The 24885-nt window shown below is 39.7% G+C and overlaps 1 protein-coding gene across 1 annotated transcript in view; it reads left to right on the top strand.

The window, feature by feature from the left end:
• MICAL2 (microtubule associated monooxygenase, calponin and LIM domain containing 2) overlaps positions 1–24885 on the top strand; it is a 115898-nt gene that overhangs the window by 42853 nt on the left and 48160 nt on the right. Inside the window, exons 6-23 of the mRNA XM_054172015.1 lie at positions 233–388; positions 1361–1461; positions 3052–3309; positions 4224–4339; positions 5523–5649; positions 5845–5935; positions 6032–6179; positions 8003–8202; positions 8392–8511; positions 12450–12514; positions 13113–13262; positions 14371–14486; positions 15271–15274; positions 15958–16215; positions 16423–16524; positions 17145–17276; positions 22678–22785; positions 24633–24819. Of these exons, the coding sequence (XP_054027990.1) occupies positions 233–388; positions 1361–1461; positions 3052–3309; positions 4224–4339; positions 5523–5649; positions 5845–5935; positions 6032–6179; positions 8003–8202; positions 8392–8511; positions 12450–12514; positions 13113–13262; positions 14371–14486; positions 15271–15274; positions 15958–16215; positions 16423–16524; positions 17145–17276; positions 22678–22785; positions 24633–24819 (2439 nt within the window). The remainder of the gene's footprint in view (positions 1–232; positions 389–1360; positions 1462–3051; positions 3310–4223; positions 4340–5522; positions 5650–5844; positions 5936–6031; positions 6180–8002; positions 8203–8391; positions 8512–12449; positions 12515–13112; positions 13263–14370; positions 14487–15270; positions 15275–15957; positions 16216–16422; positions 16525–17144; positions 17277–22677; positions 22786–24632; positions 24820–24885) is intronic.

Below are 24885 nucleotides of genomic sequence, written 5' to 3'. Positions count from 1 at the left end.
TTTTTTTGAGACTTTATCTTGAATGCAATAAAGCTCAAGCTTTGCATCTGGGAGTGAGAAGAAAAGACCTTTTGCATCCCAGGGCATTTTTGAAGAATGACAGAATCTCTTGGTGCTGCATTGTTTCATTAAAATGTAGGGCTGTAGGAACAAGACTGAGCTGCCTTGACCTGACCCTCCCTGAGAATCTGCTGTGAAGTTTCCAGTCTGTTAAATTTTCTTTGCTTACCAGGTTTCAGGAGGAAGGAGTTTCGTGGAAAGCTGGCTATAGCTATCACTGCCAATTTTATAAACAGAAATACAACTGCAGAAGCCAAGGTAGAAGAAATTAGTGGTGTTGCTTTCATCTTCAATCAGAAATTCTTCCAGGACCTAAAAGAGGAAACGGGTGGGTGTATCTTTTTTTTTCCACAACCAGATACAAGAGGCAGTAGAGGAAGTCTTTATCTGCCAGTCCTTCCCCCTATTCCTATTAATATCGGTTTAAGTATATTGTGTGTGTGTATATATATATTTTAGAAAAGTAATAAAATGCTGTAGATGACAGCATCTTGCAGATGTAGTTCTCCATCTGTGGTACAGTGGGGTGATCTCTTTTTTTAACTTTTATTTTTAGCTTAGGCGTTGCCACATTGTAGCTTGTTTTAATGTTTAAATTCTTCTCAACTGTAAAAATGTCTGCTATGTTGAACAAATTTAGAAGAGCATTTTCAGTGCCCAGAGATTTCCCTTAAGAAACAGTTTGTTTTGTTTGTATCTGTCCACATACTGAACAGCTTAAACCCTGTGAAAAAGGCTCTTCCCTTCTGGGAGGGGTTTATTTTTGCTTTTTGATATGTAGATCTGATAAACTGAAAAGAAATAGACAGGAATCTGCCATAAATAGCTTCTATTTTAAGTAAGAAAAGCATCTGTATGGAAAGGGGTTTCAGAATACTTGTGTCCACTGTGAGTACAAGCAATTTCATTCTTGATTTTAATTTAAAAATTATCATTAGTACAATAACAACCAAAACTCCAGGTTGGACCCGATGCCAGACCCCTAGCAACCTAAAAACCACTTTGTTCTTCTTATTCCCCTTCTTTACCTCAGAAGATTAAGACTGTTATTAATTGACTATTCTTTAGCATCATTCTAAACAAGTTTAAGTTGTGCTGAGACAAATTCCTGTTGAGGTAAGTCCAATCTCCTCCCTTGTTTTACTTTGTTTTAGAGCATCTTGTCCACTAATTCCTTATCCCATCTTGGAAAGTGAACGTGTTCCCAAGGAGGAAATTCACCTGAGGGCATCAATCCCATGTTAGTCAGTGACACAGATAGTGTGCTGCACTGCATAATAAATGTATTATCTCTTTTTAGGAATTGACCTGGAGAATATTGTTTACTACAAAGACAGCACTCATTATTTTGTGATGACAGCAAAAAAGCAGAGTCTTCTGGACAAAGGGGTGATTATTAATGTATGTAAGAATGCTGGCTAAACCCCCAGTTTGCTTGGCACAGAACAAGTGTGAATATTGCATAAACATTGTGGTATGTTACAGAGGGTGTTTACAGACTTGGTAGATCACTTCACTGAAGCTCATGTCATTTAGATCTTGCTCTAACTTTTTTTGTTTGTGCAAACTGTAGGCAAATCCGAAGTTACTGTAGAGAACTGAAAACAATACTTCCTAAATTTCTGTTCTGAAATTGGCTGAGATGGAATCTTGGCTCACCTTGGAAATATGTGGTGTGGTCATGACACCAGAAGATAAAAACCTTTTTCATTTAAAGGAGAACTTAGTACAGAGCACAGCTATACCTGTTTCATCAGGCAAATAAGGAAGTGTTGAAACGTGCCCCTGGCCAAACTGCAAGTTTTCTGAAGTGGGTGAAACACGATGGAAGGAGACTAAGGGCATGGCCTGAACTTTCAAAAGTACTTGGGGCTTTGTGGCCTCCTTTCTCCCCCCGCCTTTTTTTTTGTTTCTTCTGTTAGATGTGAGGGTTTGCTTTGTTTCTAGAAAGTGTTTTGGCACCATGTAAATTTCTTTTCCTGGAAACCCAAGAGAGGTCATTTTTTCTTGCAAATAAGACAGTGCCATAAACAATGGAATATCATTTCCCAAAGGAAGTACTCGTGGGGAGCTCTCAGAAGGCTTCTTGGCTTTCTGATGGGACTGCTACGCCCTGTGGCTTGATTTCTTGCTCTTTTGGGGGACAGATGCTCCCAGGGCAGAGCTGCTGAGGTCAGAGAGGAGAAGGGTGGGAGGTGGGCCTTGGGCTTTAAGGGGCTGATATTTGTAGGTGGGCACAAGAGATCTGTGGGGAGTGTGGAGAAGAGAAACAGCAGCTGTAGCCTATCAGAGCTGTTTTCTTGACCTGCTTGGGTCTGAGTTAAAAAAAACAACACACCACCAACACCAAAGAACACCAGTCTGTCTATAGCAACTTATCTAATAGTGATTCTGTGCTATCATCCTGGTGATTAGGGGTCTCATCCATGATTAAGCTCTAAATAGAAACTGCTGTATTAATAAACACTGGCTTTAAGCAGGATGACCTGTAAACATAGTCCTTCATTACAAAGGCAAATAAAACCCCAGCCCAAAGTAGAAGAACAGAAAAGTTTCTATGATCCAAGTTTGAATGTGTTGTTTCTGAGATGTTAAGTAAAATCTTCATGCTGAGGCTGCACATTGTATTATTGGTATTTCTGTTCTTTTGTGGTTTCACATGTGGGGTGAACACATGCATAAAGGCATTGCAGTGATAATGATGACATCTTTTGATGGGAGGGAAGTAATATTATGAAGATATATAACAGAGGAACTGGGACGTAATAGAATCTGTTGCAAATAAGCCTGCTTATTCAGTGTCAGCATAGAGACTTTGGGGCAGCACAGTAACCTATCTGTTTGTGTGTTAACTTATTGGAGAAGATGACAAATCTCACTTGCTTCTTTATGCTCCGAGATGTGTAGCTGCTGCCCTGGTGCTATAAGATTACACAATGAAATCCAGAGAAGACACCTGGAGTATCTAACTTCATGCTTCTCTCCTTGCAGGACTATATTGATACTGAGTTGCTCCTCTGTGGGGAAAATGTGAACCAGAGCAATTTGCTGTCCTATGCCAGAGAAGCTGCTGACTTTGCAACCAATTACCAGTTGCCTTCCTTGGATTATGCAATTAATCACTACGGGCAACCAGATGTTGCAATGTTTGATTTTACTTCCATGTATGCATCTGAAAATGCTGCACTAGTGAGAGAGAGGCACAGACATCAGCTCCTGGTGGCACTTGTTGGAGATAGTTTGCTTGAGGTATATCTTGGAATAACTTCCAAGTGGTGGAGTTTTTGTTTGGGCTTCCTCCCCTCCCCCCCCCCCCCCTTTAATCCAGCCCCTCAGTCTACCCCCCACAACAAACTGCCTTCTCTTACAATTCCTGAAACAATGGTACCTTCTTTGGAATTGGGGGGGGTGGGGGTGTTCTCCTTTTTTCTACTCTCTTTGGTTTTTGTTTGTTTGTTTGTTTTTTAAATACCATAGTTTATGCCATAACTAATACTTGGCTGGCAGACTCTGGCTGTGTTCCTGTTTTGCTTTATGCAAGTCATATTTCTGTCTGAAAACTGAGCTGTGTCCTTAGCTGGGGTGTATGGCATAATTTTCCTAACTTCTATCACAGAGAAAAACTCAGTCCAAATTTTTGTTACGGTGTCTTTGCCTTAGTATCTTCTCTTTTTCTGAAGTGAAAAGTGTATGTTGCAGTGAATTACTGAACAAAGAAAAAAAAATATTAAAGAATCATACTGACACCTGAACTGTTCGAAAAGATCAGTCCAAAGCAAAATTTGGAGATGAGAAAAAGGCATCTTTTGTTTTCCGTGACTACCTCTTGAGTATTGAATCTTTTTTCCCTTCCTTTTCCTCAGTCTTTACCTTCTGAGATTGAGAAATTTCCTTTTAAATATAGAAGTTTGAAAAAAACACAACCAAAAACAAACAAAAAACCCAAACCACAAACCAAAAACAAAAGCAAGCAGTCTTCTCTCCTCCAAATCTTAGCTGATGAAAACATGTTTAAAACCTTCAAGAGGTCTTGTATTTTAACTTTTTTTGAGCTATTTTACTAAGACAATATGAAACTCTACACTGTTGGTTCACATTGCAAACTACTTTTGTAATAAGACCTTAAGAAATACAAGGAATTAAAATGTAAGTGCTTCTTGCAGCCCTTCTGGCCAATGGGTACTGGCTGTGCAAGAGGCTTTTTAGCTGCTTTTGATACTGCGTGGATGGTGCGGAGTTGGGCTCAAGGAAAACCCCCGTTAGAAATCCTTGCTGAACGGTGAGTGCTGCTTTTGTTTCCTCCATCATTTTGCAGTATTGGTAGAAGGCAGTGGAATTTGGAATGCCAACAGGAGGAACAGTCATCGTCACTGCAATGGCATTGGCTTGAAATTACCCATTTCTTCATGTTACAGGACAACTTACAATAGCGCTAGGCTGTTGCTGTGTAAACTGTGTGCATGAAATGGGTTTAAATCACTAACTGAAGTCACTATACTAGAGTTCAGTGTGATCCTTAAGGAAATAAATTAAAGATACTTTGTCTGAAGACTAATCCTCTATCATCTCAGCAATACACAACCACAAAAGCCAAACCCCTTAAATAGTCTAAATAAATACTCCAACAGTGTTCATAGTTGCTATGTGTGATTTTTAACTCTACCATTTAGTTTAGTAGCCCACATGCCTTCTTTATGTAGATTGATGAATGTGTGGCAAAGGAGAATTGCTATAATGCTCCTTATTATAATACTGTATTTGCAATGTCTTTGACTGGAGCAAAAAAATGTCAAGTACACCATCAGTTCTGTGTCACCATGGTCTGCTGGTTGAAGTTGCTGACTTGGCCCTGATGGCAACTGGTCTGCTCAGCTGTAGCTGCCCAGTGTGTTTTGGGGCAGATACACAATACTAAGAGTCATGGTTGTGGCAATACAAGTGGAAGCATTATTAATAAGTACAGTGCTTGGAGAAGTTTTAAGACAGAAGCCTGTGGAATGACTCAAATGTGGCATAATCCCACATGGAAAATTGAACAGCATAATAAAAAAGGCTGTGGTAACGTTATAGGGATTGCAGAATGATGGGATTTAGTGCTGTTATGTGGTAAAGAAGTTACTCCTTGGGTGGAGGTTAAAGCAAAACCAGATGACTGAATGACGTAACCTCTCCTTCCCCCTCCCCCCCCCCCCCCCGGCCCTTCTCCTGCTTGCTTCCTGTCCCAGGAAAATATGGGCATAAGCTTTAAGTGTGTCTGTCTTTTTGTTGTCCTTTTTCTGTCTGGCATCCTTCTGCTGAATGGAGATAAGAAATGGGATGGATGCTGTATGCATTTGGTGCATAACACATGTCCTGACTGAATCACAATAAAGTGCAGGTAGCTGCAAAAAATAAAGTACTCTTTATATATACTGGTTAAAATAAATACCTCTTGCATCTCTATTTTTTTTTTTCTCTGTAAGGGAGAGCATTTATCGACTCTTGCCTCAGACTACCCCTGAAAATATTAATAAGAACTTTGACCAGTATACCATTGACCCAGGAACAAGATACCCAAACTTGAACTCAAGCTGTGTTCGACCTCACCAGGTCAGTACTTGAAAAGCTTACTTGTGAAATCACAGTTCACTTTTTTGTCCAGTAGGAATAGTATGTAAAGAAAACCTTGGGGAGACTTCCTAATTTAGATACAACTGTTGATGAAATTAACCTAGAAACAAAACTCTCTTTTCTTCCATTTTCAAGCAATTTTTATATTATTCTGCCAATTACTTTTACTTGTAGGTGAGACAGTTGTATGTTACCAGTGAGTTACAACAATGTCCCCTTGAAAGAGTAAGCTCCATTAGAAGATCAGTGAATCTCTCAAGACATGGTACGTGACATCTCATGTTTGCTGTGGCTTAGTATTTGGGAGCTTCTGAACATACAAAAAACTGATCAAAATATTTGCCCTTCACTGTAACTGCAGAGTCAGATATTCGTCCTAACAAGCTTTTGACCTGGTGTCAGAAACAGACAGAGGGGTACCGTAATGTTAATGTCACAGACCTGACTACCTCCTGGAAAAGTGGCCTTGCCTTGTGTGCAATTATCCATCACTTCAGACCTGACCTCATGTAAGTGACATCTTAGAGTTTTTTGAGAGTAGAATATATGAAGCATTTACCAAAGTACAGTGTCAGACCAACCAGCACAACACTGACACTCTACAGTTCCCTTCTCTTGCTGTTTTTTGCAAGAAGTGCACACTGTTGCCAGGTTTGGGGGATGGAAGGGTGGAGTTGTTTATGCTTTGTTTTTTATGTGTCTTCTTGCATGCCTTTTAAAATTAAATGTATAAGTTTTCAAAGAGCTAGGAAGGCTTTGAACCTTATGACTTAGGATGACTTGTGGGCATCACATGGCTATTTAAAACAAAAATTGCAGTGTTTGGAGAATGTGGGAGTTGTATTCCCGGTCCCCTAGAGGCAGGTTTTCAGTGTACATTTAAAACCACAGCCATAATGGCACGGTCATGAGTTGCAGAAATACCTAGATGAGATTTAAATGACCAATCCTCAGTGTGTTGTTGTGGTGGTTGTGACAGTCATGCAGGGAAATGCTGGGCCACAATGATGTGTGGGAGATGGTGGTTACGCACAGCTCTTTGTCCAGAAGAGCCCAGTGCCCTTGTGCATGGAATACACAATAAGGATTGGCCCTTGAAAATTAACTGCTTTAGGAATTGAATGTAAGCCAGCGTTGCCCTTTTGACAGCATTTCTGGGGTCTTAACCCCCTACAAGGCACAATGTTTATGCATGAATGTTTTGTAAGCTTCCTTAGTTAGATACAAGAGGGTCACTATATAACAGGTGTCAGGAAATGGCAATTGCTGGCACCCAGTTACTGAGCCTGCTTGCTGCAGTCTATTGTGGGGTGGCTCTTCTGTCTTCTCCCCAGTCTCCAAAATGCAGTGGATGCTTTCTGTTGCCTTCCTACACAGACATAGGAGTCACAAATGAATTACTGTCTTTTAAAGCCTCCCTTTGTTGTGAATAAATGAAGTGATTGGGCTGTTTTATGAGGTGTGGTAATTTGGAAAAAGTAAGAGTGATACCCAGGGTGCTTGTTTATACAGCTTTGCCAGAGGAAGAGCTAACACTGTAAGATAGAATTCTATTTTTTTTTTTGCCTTGGGTTATCTTAAAAATATGAGAATTATGGATGGTTTTGTGGATGTAAGAGGGGAAGTGTGTGTAGATAGCAAAGCAATCTTTACTGTCTGTGGAAAGCAGCACTGCTCTCTCTAGAAAGTTCATAGATTTATCATCCTAAGCTGACAGACCTCCTGCTGTTTAATTAACATTGTGTTCAGATCTTTTTGCCTTTTTGTATAAAATGAGACTGCTGAAGGACTTGGCCAGATGAGAGACAGCTGGCAGTGGCTGCTGGCAGGATTGGGACAGAGGGCTGCCTGCAGCCCCCTGGTCTAGATATAGGCCAAGTGTATGGGAGGGAGAGAGAGAAACTCTTTGGGGGTGCAAAAACTCACATTAAGAGGAGAAAGCAACTGCCTTGCCTGGATCTTTGTAATTTATTCACATGTTTGGTTTAATCGTGAACTTTGGAAGCTGTTCAAGGGATCAGAGTCTTAGAATAGGTTCCATAGAAAATGGATTAGCAAATGGATAGTGCAGTTCCAGATGTGTGATGTACTGATTTAGGGCACTGCTAAATCCGGTTATGACACGGACAGGAGGTCCTCATTCAAACTGTCTGACACCTGAAGAAACGCGGTGCTTGTGTGTGTGCATACATATTACATGTTTATTTCATAAAACACTAGCCTAAATTTCCTGGTGCTGTTCTGCACCTCTCTGGTGAGCAGGGAGCACTATGTATTTCTGGAGGAGACAGTAGGCTAAACCGCCACTGATGCCAGTGTGTTGTCCCTGCAGTGACTTTGATGCGCTGAATGAAGAGGATGTTGTCAAAAACAATCAGCTGGCATTCGATATTGCGGAGCGGGAATTCGGGATTCCCCCTGTGACCACAGGGAAGGAGGTGGGGTCAGCCAGGGAGCCTGACAAGCTCAGCATGGTCATGTACCTCTCCAAGTTTTATGAACTGTTCAGGGGCACACCTCTGCAGGCAGTAGGTAAGCTGAACCTAGGCCCTCCTAATGCTGTCCTTTTGGGGAGTGTACATTGTATGTATTTACTTTTATTTGCCTGGCTCTCTTCCACATAATTGCTACCAGAATTCAACTGGGAAGTTTTTGCTTTGTAAAGTATTTTAAAAAAATTATCTGAATAAATATCCTAAGAAGTTTGTTTTTTTTTAACAGATGCTGATGACAAGCAAAATGGAGAAAATGATGACTTTTTCTCAGCAAAATCATCAAACTTCATCTTCAATAATTATATCAATTTAACTTTACCAAGAAAACGAATACCAAAGGTAGGTGGTGAAGGAAGCCTTGCCCAAGATACCTTTCTCTCTTAAAAACATGAAAATAAACTGTTAGGTTTAGAGATAAGGGCTTTATATATACCCTACTATGAAAACACCTGTAGAAGGAAATTTTTGAGCATGTTGAAAGAGTAAAATAAGATTTCACAGTAAACAAAGCTAACACACGTATGCACATTCAGCCATTGTAAAGCTTGTGAAAATGGATCTGAAGCATGGTCAGTGTGAAATTGTTGAAACCCTACTAGCAGTCCCAGTTAAATGTGCTCTGTAAATGCAAAATCTGGAATGACAGTGAGAATTTGGGTATACTTAGGGAAAATATTGTGTCCATTTTGTGTCAGCATTCTCTGTAGGTCAAAATGAGAGGAAAAAGGCAGAATGTTTTATTTGGTATGTTTATAAGTTGCAGTCTTCAACTTGAAACATCTGAGATCTTGACTCCGTTACTGTATTGCCTTTTGTGGTCTATTTTTGGAAAACTTTCAGGAGATATTTTCGGGGGTGGCTGTGCAACACTAGGTGCTAAGTCTTCTATTTTGGGGAGCTTTGGATCTGGCAGTTTGTGTTTTGTTATTTGTTTGGTGGTTTTTTTAAGATGAGAAAGTCTGAAATTTTTCTGTGTTATTATCTGCCATTAAGAAAAATAATGCAGTAGTTCTGGAGTTAACTATAAAGCTGTAAGATTACCTACCAGTTCAAATAATCACTGGTATTCTCACATGCTTATTGAACAGGAGAGAGTGCTGTTTTTTAGAAAGGGGTGATTTGAATAGTTTGTGAATGCTGTCAAGGTTCTGGATGGAAGCTTTCAAACTCTTACATGTATAAAGCCTATAACAGTGACAAACAGAGGGCAACTTGACTAGAGTCAGGTAATGATCTCCTAGTCATACCCATATACTTTTCTTTCTGGTCACTTACTAATAAAAACTTATTGACATGCCTTGTTTATGTCCCTGCATGAAACACATCCATGCCCATACATGTTTCTTTTAAGGACTCCAGGGCCTTGAGGTGTTATGGAGACCTGAGTTAATACTGTCTGGCATAGGACTGTATGCAGTGAGAATATTGTCTATACATTTCTAAATGGATTATAACTTCAAAGGTTTGGGATGATGTAATTTAAAAGCTAGTGAAATTACTCAGTAATAAACTGTTTCAGCTTCTTCCTATTCATTAACTTGGTCCTTTTCTGAGAGGAGACCTTGAGGATGGGCTTTGCTGTCATAGCCAAGCCTACCTTCATTTTAATTTCAGTTTAAAGAGGGAGTGTCTGCACAACGTGGCTCAGAGAGCACTGTCTGATGTACAACTTGTGCAGATAAACCAGAACAAGTTAGACATCAAAATTAATTTAATTAATTTCACCAAAATTAATTAAACTTACATGTTTTCTGAAACAGAGCTTAATGCAAAACTGTTCCAGGTTTTGAGTTCACTGGGCTAGCCAGAACCTTTATCTGCTACAATGATTCTCTAGCTTGCTTTTTAATTCCACCCCCCTTTATTTATTTATTTAAAGATAGACCTCCTTAATGCTTACCTGCATTGCTCCATTTACATCTATGCAGAGACTAAGTTTTGCCTTCAAGACTACAGGTTTCCTACTTTTGGAATTCTGTGTCCTTAATAAAAATTAAGCTGTACACTTGCATGCTGCATTTTTCAGTATTTTAATATACTGCTTTTTAAAACTTAGCTTCTCAGTTTTGGTAGAAATATGATTGGTTTATTCTTTTTTTTTTTTTTTTTCCCCACCTGAAGAATTGTTCCAGAACTTCTAGATCTTTCCTAGACTGACTTAAATCTTGAACATTATCCACCCACAAACACATTTTCAGAATCTGTGGACAGCCAGCTGCCCAGTATCTCATATATCCTTGTTAGGAAATAACTTTTCCTTGGCATGCACATATACACAAAGCCAAATGACATGTTTCCCAGTTACAAATAGGCAAAATAAACATTGCTTTCTCTTGTCAATGACTTCTGTAGAAGAAAAATCTTTTCTGTGATCAGCGTTTTGTTTTTCCATGAGTTAGTTGCAGAAGTAAATAGACTTCTAGTAGTGGAGAGAGCTTTCCATTACTAAGCCATACAGCCCTCATGAAATAGCCTTCTGTCCTAACAAGAGGTATAATGCTTGGCACTACGTGAAAGCCTGAGGTGATTTTTCTTGACGACCTCTTTGATTTCACACTAGAGGGGTTATTTTCTGGAAGTGCTTTCCCCCCGTCCCCTCCCCCCAAATCAGCTTGGGGAACGGGACTGTGAAGACCTTTTTCTGTAATACATCTTTGCAGTCCTGTCTGGGATGAGATGTTAAACTAGGCATAAAGCACAGTGCTTGGTCAAGACAGACTTGTAGGTGCTGTTGCCCTCTGAAACTAGCTGGGAAATGAAGCTCCCTGGAAAACAGCTGCTTTAGTTAAGAGTTTGGCTGTGGCATCAGTTTTGTGGTTCTTTCCCCCTGCAGAAAGTAGTGCTGAGTGTTACTCGGGTATGACAGTAGGAATGCACTTGCATATCAGAGTCAAAACCCAACCAGGGTAATGAACTGTTGCTTACTAAACTTTCCATGCCATCTAGTTTGTTCTTTTTTTGGCTGGAAGAGGGATCCTTATCTGGGGAGCAGGTTATGAGAGATCAGGAAACAGGGGCCTGGAGCTGGTGTGATAGTAGCTGTTTTGGCAGCCTGTGCTGAGCTGGATCATGTTTTCCATTCTCCTATGAGTGTCAGCTGGGCTGGAGAGGAACTGAGATTTCCTGTGCTCCAGACTAATAAATGAATGGAGGTGTTTACACAATAAAGGGCATGGTCCTTTTTCTTGGAGTTCTGCTAGGCAGTTAATCTGTTTTGTCTTTCACTCTGTGACTATGTTCATGAAAGTCCTTTCTGTAAGACTTTTGAAAGGCAGCAGCTTGTTTGCTCATTAAGACACATTCTGCTTTTATGTGGTACAGATTAATATGCAGAATACGTTGTGCTGTCATGTTGGCAGACTAATGACTATAGGTAGTGTACTAGGTTACCCAGAGCTTGTTCTTAAAAGACAATGAACCAAAGCATACAAAGTAATCAAAATATTGTCATCTGATTCTTTTGGTGTTTGCCCAGAAGTTGTTTGGGATTACTTCTATTCACTGCATAATGACTTATTACAAACAGTCTCTATGTAGAAAGGAAGCCTGTCGTCTTTGATCTTTCTCTTCATTCCTTTTTGTATTATTATCTTATATTTTGCGTTGACTGAGCAATCACTAAGTTACAGCATGGGCAAATGTAAAGAAGTGGAATGTAGTTTGCTTTATAAAACATAACATGACATTTATCAGACATAAAAAACCAAACTCCATTGTACCAATTCTTCAAGACTGAATTTAATAGGAACCATCAGAAATGTTTAAGCATTGACTGTTTTGCAAGTTCATACAGACTATGCCATATTATTTATAATTTGTGTAATCTCAAGTTCAGTAAAACAAATATATGCATAGCCTGAGCATGAAATAGGCAGTTTGAAAGCTTAAGTGCTGTAATTTAAAACCATACTGTCAGGAAGATGAACCTTAAAAGAGAGACAGACCATTAAGGGAGATACTAATTGCTCCACAAAAGGAGTCCTCATGATGAGTACATGATCTGCATGCAGATACCTAAGTTAAGAGACATGTGGAGGTTGTAGTAAAATTGTGAGGGGTTTCCAGACTTTGTTACTTATCTGGAACCTAGTGTAGTCAAGACTGAAATTCAGAATACCAGTGACTGTGATACCTTTTTCTTCAAGATGTGCAAGCACTTTATGAATTATAAAGGCTTCAGTACTGACAGAGGAAAAGGTAATGAAAGCTATCATCCTGGGTTAATCTGCTAACTGCTGCAGTTATTCACTGAACTTGTTTTGGCTTTACTATTTCAGAGTGAAGGGAAAACAGAAGAAAAGGAGACTAACAAAAGACGTCGAAAAGGTCTTTTTGGTGTCTTCGAGGAGGTTGGTGTTCAGTGGTGTCCACATATATCCAGTAACTTGATGAACACCATTATTGAGGAAGCAGTCAGGGAGCCAGGGTTTGGCATCTTGTGCTTAGTGGGAGCAAAAAAGGCTCTCCCCTTAAACATCAACTATACTGTGGTATGCACTAAAGAGATAGAAACAAACATTTTTCAAGCACTTGAAAGGAGGATAGCATTATTTAAATTGCATTAAGTTTTTTTTCTGACCTAAAAACACTTAAAGTATTTGGTTTACTATTTTTGTGGTGGTTTCACTTTTTTTTTTTTTTTTTAAATCTTTCCCCGATTCAGTTAGTTAAACAAATTTTTGTTTGAATTGCAGCCTGGTTCCTGGCTGCTCTCTGCTACCTTTCTATTACCTCCACTTTATCATCACCAGCACCAATTAATATTCCCTTTTTATCATACTCTGAGACCAAAGAAAATATTTTTTTGGTGACTTTTGCATGCTAAGTAGTCATGTTTAATGTATTGTAGACTGTATTTCCTTTCACCCTTTGCTGATATGGATGTTATCTCTCTCTTTTGTGAGTGTCATAGGTACACTCAAGAAAAACATTGCTGTTTCCTTGCAGGCTTCAGGCTTTTCAAGCCAAGGGACAAATGCTGGGAAAGAACAAAGTGATGGCAGAGAAGGAAAGAACCAGAACAAAGTTAAATCAATGGCAACACAACTGTTGGCAAAGTTTGAAGGGAATGCTTCAAATGCGATTTTGCGGAGGCAGGTAGGTCATAGATGAACAGAAAAGTAATTTCTGAAATTCAACTGTAGTCCCTCCTTGTGAACATGCTGCAGGCTTCCAAGGGGAAAAACTATCTGTTAGGTCTTTGAGTGGATTGTATTCTCTTTTTGTCTGTCTGTTTTTGCATATGTACTTTATGTGAAGCAAAGACATTCCTCTTAGTGAATAAACATGACTAATTCATGTTAATGCATTAATATCTATTTTATTAATAAAGTGTACGGGAATTGCAATGTCTGGAAAACTTTTGCAAGCTAGTGTACAGAATTATGGTGTTGTGTGGAAATCTAAGCTGGCTGTAGAAAGACTTTGTTTACCCTACATTCTGTGAATAAAGGACACATCTATCCAGTAGCATCTTTCTTTGCAAGAACTTGGGTAAGCATAAGAAAGAAACCTAATTTGTTGTGGGATGTGTCCAGCTGTCATTTCCATTCCTCAGGTAGGTATAATGAAATGTATTTGTATGTTCCACAGCATTGTCATGGTTTGTTGTTAGTGTGATTAGTGGTGCTTTAAAAGTAATCCCATGCTGTCAAGATAAAATCACCCTTTAGCTAGTGAGGTGGTTTGAGTCAGCTGAGTCCTGAACTGTCACCCTAAAATTCTTGAGGGAAGGTTGAGCAAGGTGGTGAGGTTTTGTCGAGGATGGTGGCATTCTTCATTCTTTGTGCTTGTATCCATTTATTTACATATTTAAGTGTAGGCTTTAGAGAGATCAAGTGACTTTCTCAGCCTGTGAACTAGTATTGTTTGCACTCTACCTGGCTGCCTGTCAATGCTCTGAGCTTTCTGCATGCAACACATGCAGAGGTCTCCTTGGCCATGTTGGAGGAAGCCACTATGCATTACCTTTTGATCATAAATTCTTTTAAAGAATATGGAATGTTCTGAATGTTAAGTATATATTTGGTGGTAGAAGGGGTTAATAACATGGGTAGGTGACAAAAATTGGCAAAATGTATTAACTTCCATAATAATGTCTTTAAAAGCAGCTTTTATTTCTTTCTGCCTAAGAAGATCCTTCAATTCTGCTTACTGTCTTCCTTTTATTTTTCCCTACTCTATAATTTTTAAAATGCTTTACAAGGAGCTAGATAGACCAGCCCTGCTCTCTTCTGACCCTCCTGTTAATCCTCGCTTTGCTAAACCTATGGATCCAAGCCTTCTTCCACCTCAACCCAAAAGGCAGGTAGGAACTCACGGGTAACACCTAACACCACACCATTTCTTGCACTGCTGAGCACTCAACGCTACTGTGTAACTACAGAATGTATAAAATGATGTTTGGATATAATCTGCAGCATTAACAGATGTATTTAGCGGACAATTATGAAAACAGCATTGAAGTTTAAAGGCATATCAGTCCCCCTTGACCAGATGAGAAAACTATTGGAAAGAATTAGTAACTGGGGGGGGGGGAATAAAACCACAGGTGTTGATTTCTGTGTTATCACATCTAGACTCCAAATCATATAATTGCACAGCTACATTTAACATGGGAGAAAACTACAGCAGTACCTGAAAATTTGTCTGTGCATGTACTCAATTCTTTAGGTTGTTGTAATGAATAAGGGATTTTCTACTCTGAGAAACCTGGTCAAAATATCTAAGATAAAAGCTTGAGCACTGAAAAGCTGATGTTGATGCCCAGGTTTTTGGTGTGGGGTGTTTTTTTTTTTCCACTTAAGCAGAACTTGTGACAGGAATGTTTGCTGAAATCTCTCTTGCAACATCAGAGACAGATGGGGCAGTACTTTTTAATATATTGCTTAAATTTTTCTGTTGGTACTTCCAATGAAAACAGTGTGATATCAAATAGTATTGGCATTCACTACTGTAGAGTTTTAAGTGGAAATAAATATCCCACAGTGGCATTTCAGAAGTAGTCTACAGTGACAGGAGATCTGCGTTGCATGTGGAAATGCACAGAGCAGCATAATGAAAAACATGGATTCCTCAATTGTGTTGAGGAATTGTTGATTTAAAGGCAGGTATGCTAATCCTGAGGCATCAGGAGCAGACTGCTATTGATTTGGATTAGGTTTTTGAACTTTTTAATTCTGAGAAATTTGGAAAGTTTCTGTATTTATTTGAATTGGACAGATAAAGTGAAGTAGAAAACTGTCAGGAAAAGACCAGCTGAGAGGTCAGTTTGAAGACTGAATTTTATAAAACTGAACCAGTTTAAATGTTGCTTTTACTTTAAAAGCAGTTTTGTATGAAGATTCAAATTTGGAGACCTATTCTGAACTCCTTGGAAAATATTTTTAATCTGAAATACAAAAGGTGTGTTGAATTTTATTGACGTGGGTCAGACAAGGTCTAGAATTATGTGAAAAACTACTGTTGATATTCTCACTATTTGATTGTAAGTTTAGTTTCAGACAGATGTGATGCTAAGAAACTTCCAAGACCTTTGCTAAAAGCCCCACATGTAGTACTCTTCTGCACTGATGTTATCTGGGGTTATTCATAAAAACACAAATGTAAAGAAGGACATCAAAACCTGCCTAAGTCATGCAGGGCTGTTTTATTTCAGTGCATGGGCACAGACATTGGTGATGCAGCAGACAGTGTGCAAAGAGTGATCTGGGAACATTTTATTTCTAGTTTGGTGCATGATTGTTCTGCGCTTCTGAAATCATCCTTAAAAGCTGCATATGCTGCATGGTAGTGCAGAAAGCAGAATTTTTTCACTTCAAGTGTTTCCCAGTTTCAGGTGGTAGCTAGGAGTGAACACGAGGTCAGGGAACCCAAACAGTCTTTAAATGGTTCTGATCATATGGCCAGGAGAGCAAAGACTGTACAAAAAGCAGATACCCTGCCCAGTCTGTCAGAAACCTCTGAAAATCTCGCATCTGCCTGTTCTGCTGCCTTTGTACTTTCTGGAGTGCTTGAGCGTCTTCAGCACCTGGAGGAAAAAATAAAACAGGTGATGAGCAATTTCTTTTCCTTTCTGTCTCATAGCTGCGTATGTTAATCTGTATTTTTCTCTGGATATGCTAGTCTTTCCTGTTGACTTTAGATTATATTAAGACTATAAAACGTCTTTCTGTAAATGTTCTGTATCCTGATGATGCGTGTGGCATTAACTGAGATCTTTCTTTTCTTGGCTTTCCTTCACTGGCTTTTATTGCAGAAAAGAGCCCAGACCATAGCAAATAGGGAATTCCATAAAAAGAACATTAAAGAGAAAGCAGCACATCTTGCCTCAATGTTTGGATACATGGAGTTTCCAAAGGTGAATATTAGGTTTTGCACCTAAAGATGTGCAGAGTTAGACGCACAAGAATTCATGTGGGGGGAAAGTGGCAGTGGTTTGAACTTCCTTTTATTTTGGGTGGATCTGAAAAGTAAGGTAGAATTCACTGAGACTGGTAAGAAGTTTTGTTTAAATATTGTGTCATGATTTAATTGAGGTAAAACAATCTTAATCATAAAGCTAGTCACAGTTCTTTAGGGTGAAGGTGTTGGAAGGAGGAAGGGTATTAGAATAAACTGTCTTGTACTTAAGAGTGCACGTTGGTAGCTCACAATTTTCAATGAATTGATGAGCAGCAGCAATTAGTGCAATGTAGTGTTTCTTATGTTTCATTATGCTTTCTCCCAGCACTATCTTACCTTACTGCCAGCTGTATTTAATTTTAAATGAGAAAACTGAAACTAAGTACAATAATACCATTTGCCATGGAAGTTCTGCTGTAGTGATTTCCATGGCTCCTTACTGTGCAGACATAGAGGAAGGAAGCTGGAGTGTAGTTGCTGTCTTTCTATTCTTTTGATGCATGACTGGAATTATTCTCTTAACCTGTGCTAACATTACTGTCTGTTGGATAACTTTCCTGTTTCTGCTTTACACAGAATAAGCTACCTACTAAAGGCTTACCTCATTCTCAGCTCCCAACTCCCTCTTGCCCTCTACCTCATGACTCAGCTGCTGCATCTTCTCCATCATCTGTCAGTTCAGCTTCTCCTGCTGTTCCTTCTAGACAGGTACTCTAACAGATATATTTATTTTTTCCCCTGTCAAATCCAAACTTGTGCTATAGCTGCTTCAGAAATGGCTTGGATGGAAGGTGCTGCCAGCAGATCTGTTCTATATGTGGTACATCACATTTGAGTCAAACTTCACTTTGTTCACTTTGTTTGTGTTTCTTTTCATAAGAATATTGGTTCAGACTGCAAGGGAGAGCCTGCATAATAATGTGTTAGAATTGTATGAGCACTTGTCAGTGCAGACATTTTATTACTGTTTTTATTTTGTTTGGTTATTTGTACTTCAACTTCTTCCTGCTGGAATACAGTTCCTTGTAACAGCAAACATTAGAGAGGAAACAGGCGTTGTCTGAAGATCTAACTTAGATCTAACACTTGAATTGGAGATACTCAGCTTTTATTACTTTTGCTGATGTTATAATGGGCTGTGTATTTATCTGTGGAAGATGACATTGGCTTCTAACTTGTCTTGTTTGGAAAGATCTTAATTAAAGACAGATTGTTTTTCAGCTTTTCAGGGCAGGTAGCATCCTGGGTTTCCTTTCACTCACCTACAGATTATGGATGAGTGGTCTGGGAACACTGTATTAGTAAATAGGGTTTGTATGAGAATAAAGGTGGAAATACCAAGTTTCTAGAAGTATTGAAGCCAACTCCTTTGTTTACTGTGAGGATGAACAAAGTATTCTGCCTGCCTTTGTATTTAAATAGCAGTAGTTTTATGAAATACTCATCTGCGTTGCCCAGCTTCAGGTAAGCTATGGTTGAAAATATTTACTGCCTGGACATTCAGCAGGATCATTTAGTGGGATTGGTCCAGAACTTTTTAGGGGTTTGTGGGTGGTTGTTTTGGTGGGTTTTTTGGTTTGTTTTTTCCCCACCATATTGTTAATCAGGGTTGGAAATGGGGCTCACAGCTTCAGCAGAAACTGAGCAAGTAGATACTGAGATACTGAGCTGGCTTTGCTTGCAAAGGGACATTCCTTGGTTGAGACAGAGCTGTGGTGAAAAACACTGTCTCATTCCCTGGGAAAATACAGGCTGCACAGCCTTTCAAGGATACTTCAAGCCCGGCAGGTGCCTTACTGTGATAATCCCCTAATTCCCTTCAGCTTCCAAATAATTCCTTCGCCTGGATTTACCTCGGACTTTTTATGACCTAGGAGGTACAGCATGTGATGGGTTTTAAGCTAAGTAATGGTTGGCAAACATCAGGGTCTGCTGCTCATTTGATTTGGAGAGCTACTGTGACACTGCAGAGAATAAAGAACCAAAAAAAAAAAAAAATCAAACTATGTGAGAAACCTTTGAGAATTAGAACTAGGCTCTTGTTCGTATGAATACTGTCACCAGCAGAGTAAATAAATGTTCACCTAATTTGGTAAATATTTGGCTGGTTAGGTAGGACTACATGCATGGCAGATCTATATGCATGAATATCTTAATACCTAGTGTACTGCTGTGTAGGGTTGTGCAGGCTCAGGTCCTCTTAGGCACTGTACGTTTTACATATCTAAATATGGTGCATCTGCCATGGTGTATTTGAGAATTTTTAAATAGCAGGTCTGATAATGACCAGGCAGACTTTCACTTTCCTCCTCTTTTGAAGTGGATGTGGTAATGGAAAGCTTATCCAAATGAACTGCAAGTGATGATGAATTACTATAGGTACTTCAGTGGGAAGGCAATAAGTAGATCAAAAAAAAAAAAAAAAAAAAAAAAAGGCAGAAAAAATCTTTGAGTTTGTTTTCCAGGGCAGCCAGTGAGTACAAGTGACATGTCTGTCTCTCTCTCTGCTTTTTTCCAGCAGAACAGAAGGTGATAGAGGTATTGAGTTGTGTAGGACTTCTTGAGATATGACCTATAAATATAAGCACACTCCCATCCTTTAAATAATTAGTACTGTCATTTTAATTTTGAGTGAATACTGAGGTTATCAGACAATGATGGTCCTTTTACAGCTGTTGAATTTTCTTTGGAACCGTGTTAGTTATGGTGGCAGATTCATTGAAAGTGGTTGCTAAGAAATCATTCTGATTACACAACCCTTTTATTAAGCCTGAGTCTGAAAGGAGGACATGAAAGGAAGGCTGTGTAAATGTATTGTTTCTTTTAAGGACAGAGTCATTGCAACTTATGAATAATTAACTTCTAATTGATGCTATATGCAAGTTGCCAGTAATAATCAATCTACCTTTAACCAGCTGTCAAAATTCACGTGGATAGAATTGTGAATTAACAAATACCACAGGCTGGGCTTTGGTTACTCCTGTTTTCTGTTTAAAGTTGGATTGACTTTTGGAAAACTTCATCTGAGCTTTGCATGAGTGAATCCACACAATATGTTGTAAGAACTGTGAACATGTTGCAATCAGTAATAGGCTTTGCTGCCTGTGGAGTTTGGACCAACTACTTACCTTCAGTGATGTGACTTTATAATTAGCAGCAGTAAGGAGACCTTGGGTGTTTCCTACACACAGTAACTTATTGCTCAAATGTTTATCTCAGAGGTAAAATATACTTAGCAGGTGGTATCAAAAGTAAATAAATCACCTTCAAAGCAAAATGAGATCAGGAAAACCATTAAGGATATGAAACACAGGGTTGCTTGGTGGTTTTGCTGTTGTTGTTTGATAGCAGAAGTAGATCCTTGCAGGGCAGCACTGCTCTTGCATGCTCCCTCCCTCCCATTCTCTGTGGCTTTTGATGTGGCAGGTGCCCTAGCAGATTCTCATCCCTCCTTGATATCTCTGTTTAGTGATTGACTAGCATTTGAATAGAATATTTCATTTGGAAGTGACCTACAATGATCATCTAGTCCAACTGTGTGACCAGTTCAGAGCTGACCAAAAGTTAAAGCAGATTAAGGGCATTGCCCAAGTGCCTTTTAAACACTAACATGTGGTGGGGCATCCACCACCTCTTTAGGATGCCTGTCCTGGGGTTTGACCACCCTCTCAGTAAAGAAGTACTTCTTAATGTTCAGTCTAAACCTCCTCTGATGTAGATTGGTACCAATCCCATGCATCCTATCAGTGGATACCAAGGAGAAGATATGAGGACCTTACTTTCCCCATTCCCCTCCTCAGGAAGCTGTAGAGAGCATTAAGGTCACCCCTCAGCTTCCTTTTCTCCAAACTAGACAAACTCAGAGTCCTTAGCTGCTGCTCATAGGGCAGTCCTGCCTTTCACCAGCTTTGTGGCCCTCCTCTAGATGCACTGAAAGACCTTCACATCCTTCTGAAATTGTGGGGCCCAGCACCATACACCGCACTCAAGGTGAGGCCACACCAACACTTGATACAGCAGGACAATCATCTCTCTTGGCTGTCTGCATGTGCTCTGTGTGATGCATCCCAGGATGAGGTTTGAACTTTTGGCTGTCAGGGCACACCTGTGGCTCCTTATGAGCTGCTCTCAACCAGCAACCCTGGATTCCTTTTTTGCAGGGCTGCTCTCCAGACTCCTCTCCCAGTTTATACTTGTGCCTGATGTTACTGTGTCCTAGCTGCAGGATCTGGTGTCTGGACTTGTTAAATTTCATCCCTTTAATAACTCCCTGGTACTTCAGTCTATTGAGGTTCCTCTGTAAGGCATCCAAAAGGTGAACTATAAAGGCTGTAGCAAACTGATCTGAGACCCATTTAATAAGGAGAACTAGTAGAGATCTTCCCCCAGTATTATGTCCTTGTTGAACAGCTTCTCTAAAATTAAATCTAATCAGTCCTCAAGTCCACCTGCTTCCTGTCTTCCCTACTGGTGAAGAGCAACAAGGTTTGTGTTAATGGTAGTTGATCAGGAGACCAGAGCAGTCAGCAGTCTTTTTGGTTGCTAGATTAAACTGAAATCCCCTTTGCTTTCACATGGAATGTGAATTCACATTCATTACAAGAACATTTCCTTTTAATAATGTTTTAGAAGTATATATAAACACAGAGTTTTCTTGTTTGGACTGTTTTAATGTTGACACAGATTGCTCCAGTGGGTGGAGAACAGAAATCAACCAGGCTGACCAATTGTAAGGTGTAGTTCAGGCTCAAGGATACTTCTCCTGAAATTGAGCTTTTTGCACTTTAAGCATAACCTTATTGTTTAGCTGATTGCTCTGCATTTAATGAGCTCAAGGTAAACTTCAACTGACTTTGAATGCTTTCTTTACTTAGGAGCTCATGGATAATAAATTGTATGTGACCTTAAAGTTTCTCAGCAGGTACAGATTTGGGGGAGGAAAATTTTGTCTTGTGATCTTAAACAATACAAAGGAACAGAGTCTTCCTGTAGTAGCAAGTAATCTTACTTCTAGTATTGATTTATAATGTACTGCTCAGGATAGAAACGTCATTTTGCTGAGAAGTATGGGCCCTGTGGAAGGCTAATGAAGCATAAACTAAAGATCATGGATCCTCCAGGAGAAAAAAGAAAAAAAAGTCTTGATTTCAGAAGCTGAGCACTGGGACATGCCAGGATGGCTCTTGCTGGCTTTGTCACCTTGACTATCAAACTAAAATCAAAATCACTGCAGAAAATTTGGTTTAGGGTAGAAAATACTGCTGTAAATGTACAAAGTTTACAGGTTTTCTCCAGAAACATTGAACCACAGTACCTACTGATCTGTCTGCCACTTGTGCACACCCCCCCCCCCCCCCCACCTTCTTTTCCAGTCCCCAGGCATGTGTTTTGACAAGGAAGGCCAGACCATGCAGTCACTGGTCTGACTGGAGCTTAAGGAACTGCAGTCTCCTTCAGGCATGTCTATTTGATAAATTTTGTTAGAAACCACCTAATATTCATGTCTGCAGTAGTGAGATGAGGCAGATTAATGGAGATGTCTTCCCTTCATGAGCATAGTTTCTCCAGTTTTCCCTAGTGTTAGGATGAGTCATTGGGGAGACAGTGAATTGTTGCTCTGTAAGCATCAACAAAATGTTTCCGTGCAGGATGTCTAGTATGTTTTCACAGAATGTTTCCTGAAATGCCACAGTTTGTGATCCATTAGTGTGAAGTTTAGTCCCCATCCCCTGTTGTGAAACGTAACAACAAAGTCCTAAGAAGTAGAAGTGAACAATAGGTTTGGTGGTGGTTTTTTAAATCCAACCCTGATAGCCAGGCAGTACCTTCTAGCTGAGCTGCTTTGTGCACACAGCAGGATGCCTTGTGCTGTGGCAGCTGTTTCTCAGTGATCTGCAGGGAAAGTGTGTGGGCTCTGTGGAAGCCTTCTGTGGCCACCAGCTGGGCCATGCTAGTCATGCATGAACATGCTTGTGCTCTGCTAGAGTTCAGCCATGCACTTTCTCCTAGCCTAGCATGTTTTCAAATCATTCTTGTCCGTTTCTCATTCATTTCTTTTTCAAGAATAACTAAAATTCTTTACCTTCTATTCTTCATCTTCTCTGGTTAGATGACTGTAGGAAAGGTCTCACGTGCAGTTGGAGCTGTGGCTGAAGTTCTTGTCAATCTGTATGTGAATGATCACAGGCCCAAGCCACAGCTTCCCCCTCTTGAACTGGTAAGAGTAAACACATACAGAAAGAATAACTTGACTTAAGAGTGATGTTTCCAGAATGGCATTGTAACGTAAGATCCTAGTTGTGGAATTCTTAGTGTTATGAAAGGCCTTAGTCTAACACTTACTAATGAATTGAGTGCTTATTGGCAGAATACGCTGACGTGTGGGTGTGCTGGAAATGTTGCTCACCGTGCCTTCCATTTATATTTTTATTACTGCTCTGTATGAATTAAAACTTGAGGAGGCTTTTATTAAATGTAATTACTGGTACAGCTATTAACAGAAGACAACTATTAATCAGGGTGGCTTCTGAAGAAAGTTTTGTCCAGTACGTGTTTAGGCAGTTATTTTTAACATAAATCCTGAATCACCATGCCTCATTTTGAAAAGAGCTGGTTTTAAATTCTGACACTGTTCTGTGTTGAATTCAGAAGCAGTTTCTGGACAGAGCTACTGATTCTTGCCTCATTCCTCCTCGATCTTCTGCCTCTACTGCTCAGAGCTGTCAAGTGTTGGGAAGCAAAGTAAGGTGTTCTGTTGTGGTGATGATACTTAACAGCCAGCACTAAACTCAATTGCTTCCACTTTGTTGTAGCTATCTATTGTATTAACTTTTTTTTTTTTAATGTATTTGTGGGTTTTCCCATTTGCATGGTTGGTTGGTTGGATTTCACAATCTGAAATGATCCATCACAGCAAAACAGATTATTTAGGGTAGATTTGGAATAGGAACTTATAAGCACAAGACAATGTGACAATGACAACTGTGACTTGTACTTAACATTAAAAAATTATCCAAAGCCCTCTTTTGCTTGTGTGTTGCTGCCTGAATGTGCCTGGACTTTGGCAAGCCTGCACCTTGTCAGTCCCATGCATGGCTGTGGGGGTGGTAGAAGGAAAGGGAAATGACGATGGCTATGATAAGGACAGGATACTCCTCTTTACTAACCTGTAACCAGGCATAATGCAATAATGCAAAGCATTGTCCTCATATCTGCCTCTAGTAAGAAAAGGGAGGGAAGACCAGTGGCATCTAATTGATAGTTTATTTTTCTGTATTTTTTTGCACATGTATCTAGACAGGTGTGACCTGTGGCAATCAAAATATGTTAATTGCCAGCCCAAATTCAACAACTACTTTGAAAATATTTTCAAGTGGTTAATAAGGATCATATTTTAAAGTATGAGTTAAAAATATTCTGAATGTCTGTGGTAGGACCTAAATTGATTTTTAAAACAAACCAATCTCCATCTTGGGCTGTAGACTTAGGAGGAACATGGATGAGAAGGGAAGCATGTCTGAAGCAAAGTAAATGATAATTCCCACACCAGCATCAAAGTCTTTTTTTTCTTACTGGATCTTAAAATGTCAGCCTGCATTTTCCTCCAGAGCGTGTATGAACTGAGCCTTCATGGTGTCCTTTCTTTTTTTTTGACTTCAAATGCGTGTCTGTTGTTGGAAGCTGGTGGTGTCTGCCTTTGTCCTCTTCTGAGAACACTCGTGCCTGCAGCTGTGAGCTGTGAGTGCCCAAGCCAACATGGTGCAGAGTGGCGAATGAGCATTTGGGCCTGATACTGCTTTTGTACACAAAGTATTGGTGACCTCCCAGAGGAAAGCTGGATGCAAGTCCAGTTGAAAATGCACGTCTGATTTATGAATTGCTGCACAAACCTATGGAACTGCAGCAAACGAGTAATAAAAAAGCTGATTGATGCTTACTTTAACTGTATGTGGAGGGTGCTGTGTCAGAAAACTTCAGGCAGCTAAAGCAGCTGCCCACTTAAGTGTTTCTATCTGGGTGTAGTGCAATGGCTTTATGTGCATTTCTGGTTTTATCTTTTACCAGGGATCTCTGCGAAAAGAATTTCCACAGTCTGTCGGGGGGAGTGACATCTGTTATTTCTGCAACAAACGGGTCTACGTTATGGAGCGGCTGAGCGCAGAAGGCCACTTCTTTCACAGGGAGTGCTTCAAGTGTGAAGTATGTTCTACAACACTGCGGTTAGGAATTTATGCCTTTGATGTTGAAGAAGGTAATATAGGAACTATTGAAGAATATTTTTAAATGTCTGCATATCGATGCTTTTAATGGAACTAGG

Source organism: Dryobates pubescens, chromosome 22 (assembly GCF_014839835.1).
Source record: "Dryobates pubescens isolate bDryPub1 chromosome 22, bDryPub1.pri, whole genome shotgun sequence".
Classification (NCBI taxonomy): Eukaryota; Metazoa; Chordata; class Aves; order Piciformes; family Picidae; genus Dryobates; species Dryobates pubescens.
The sequence above is the reverse complement of the archived record's forward strand: the minus strand, read 5'-3'. Positions and strand labels throughout refer to the sequence as shown.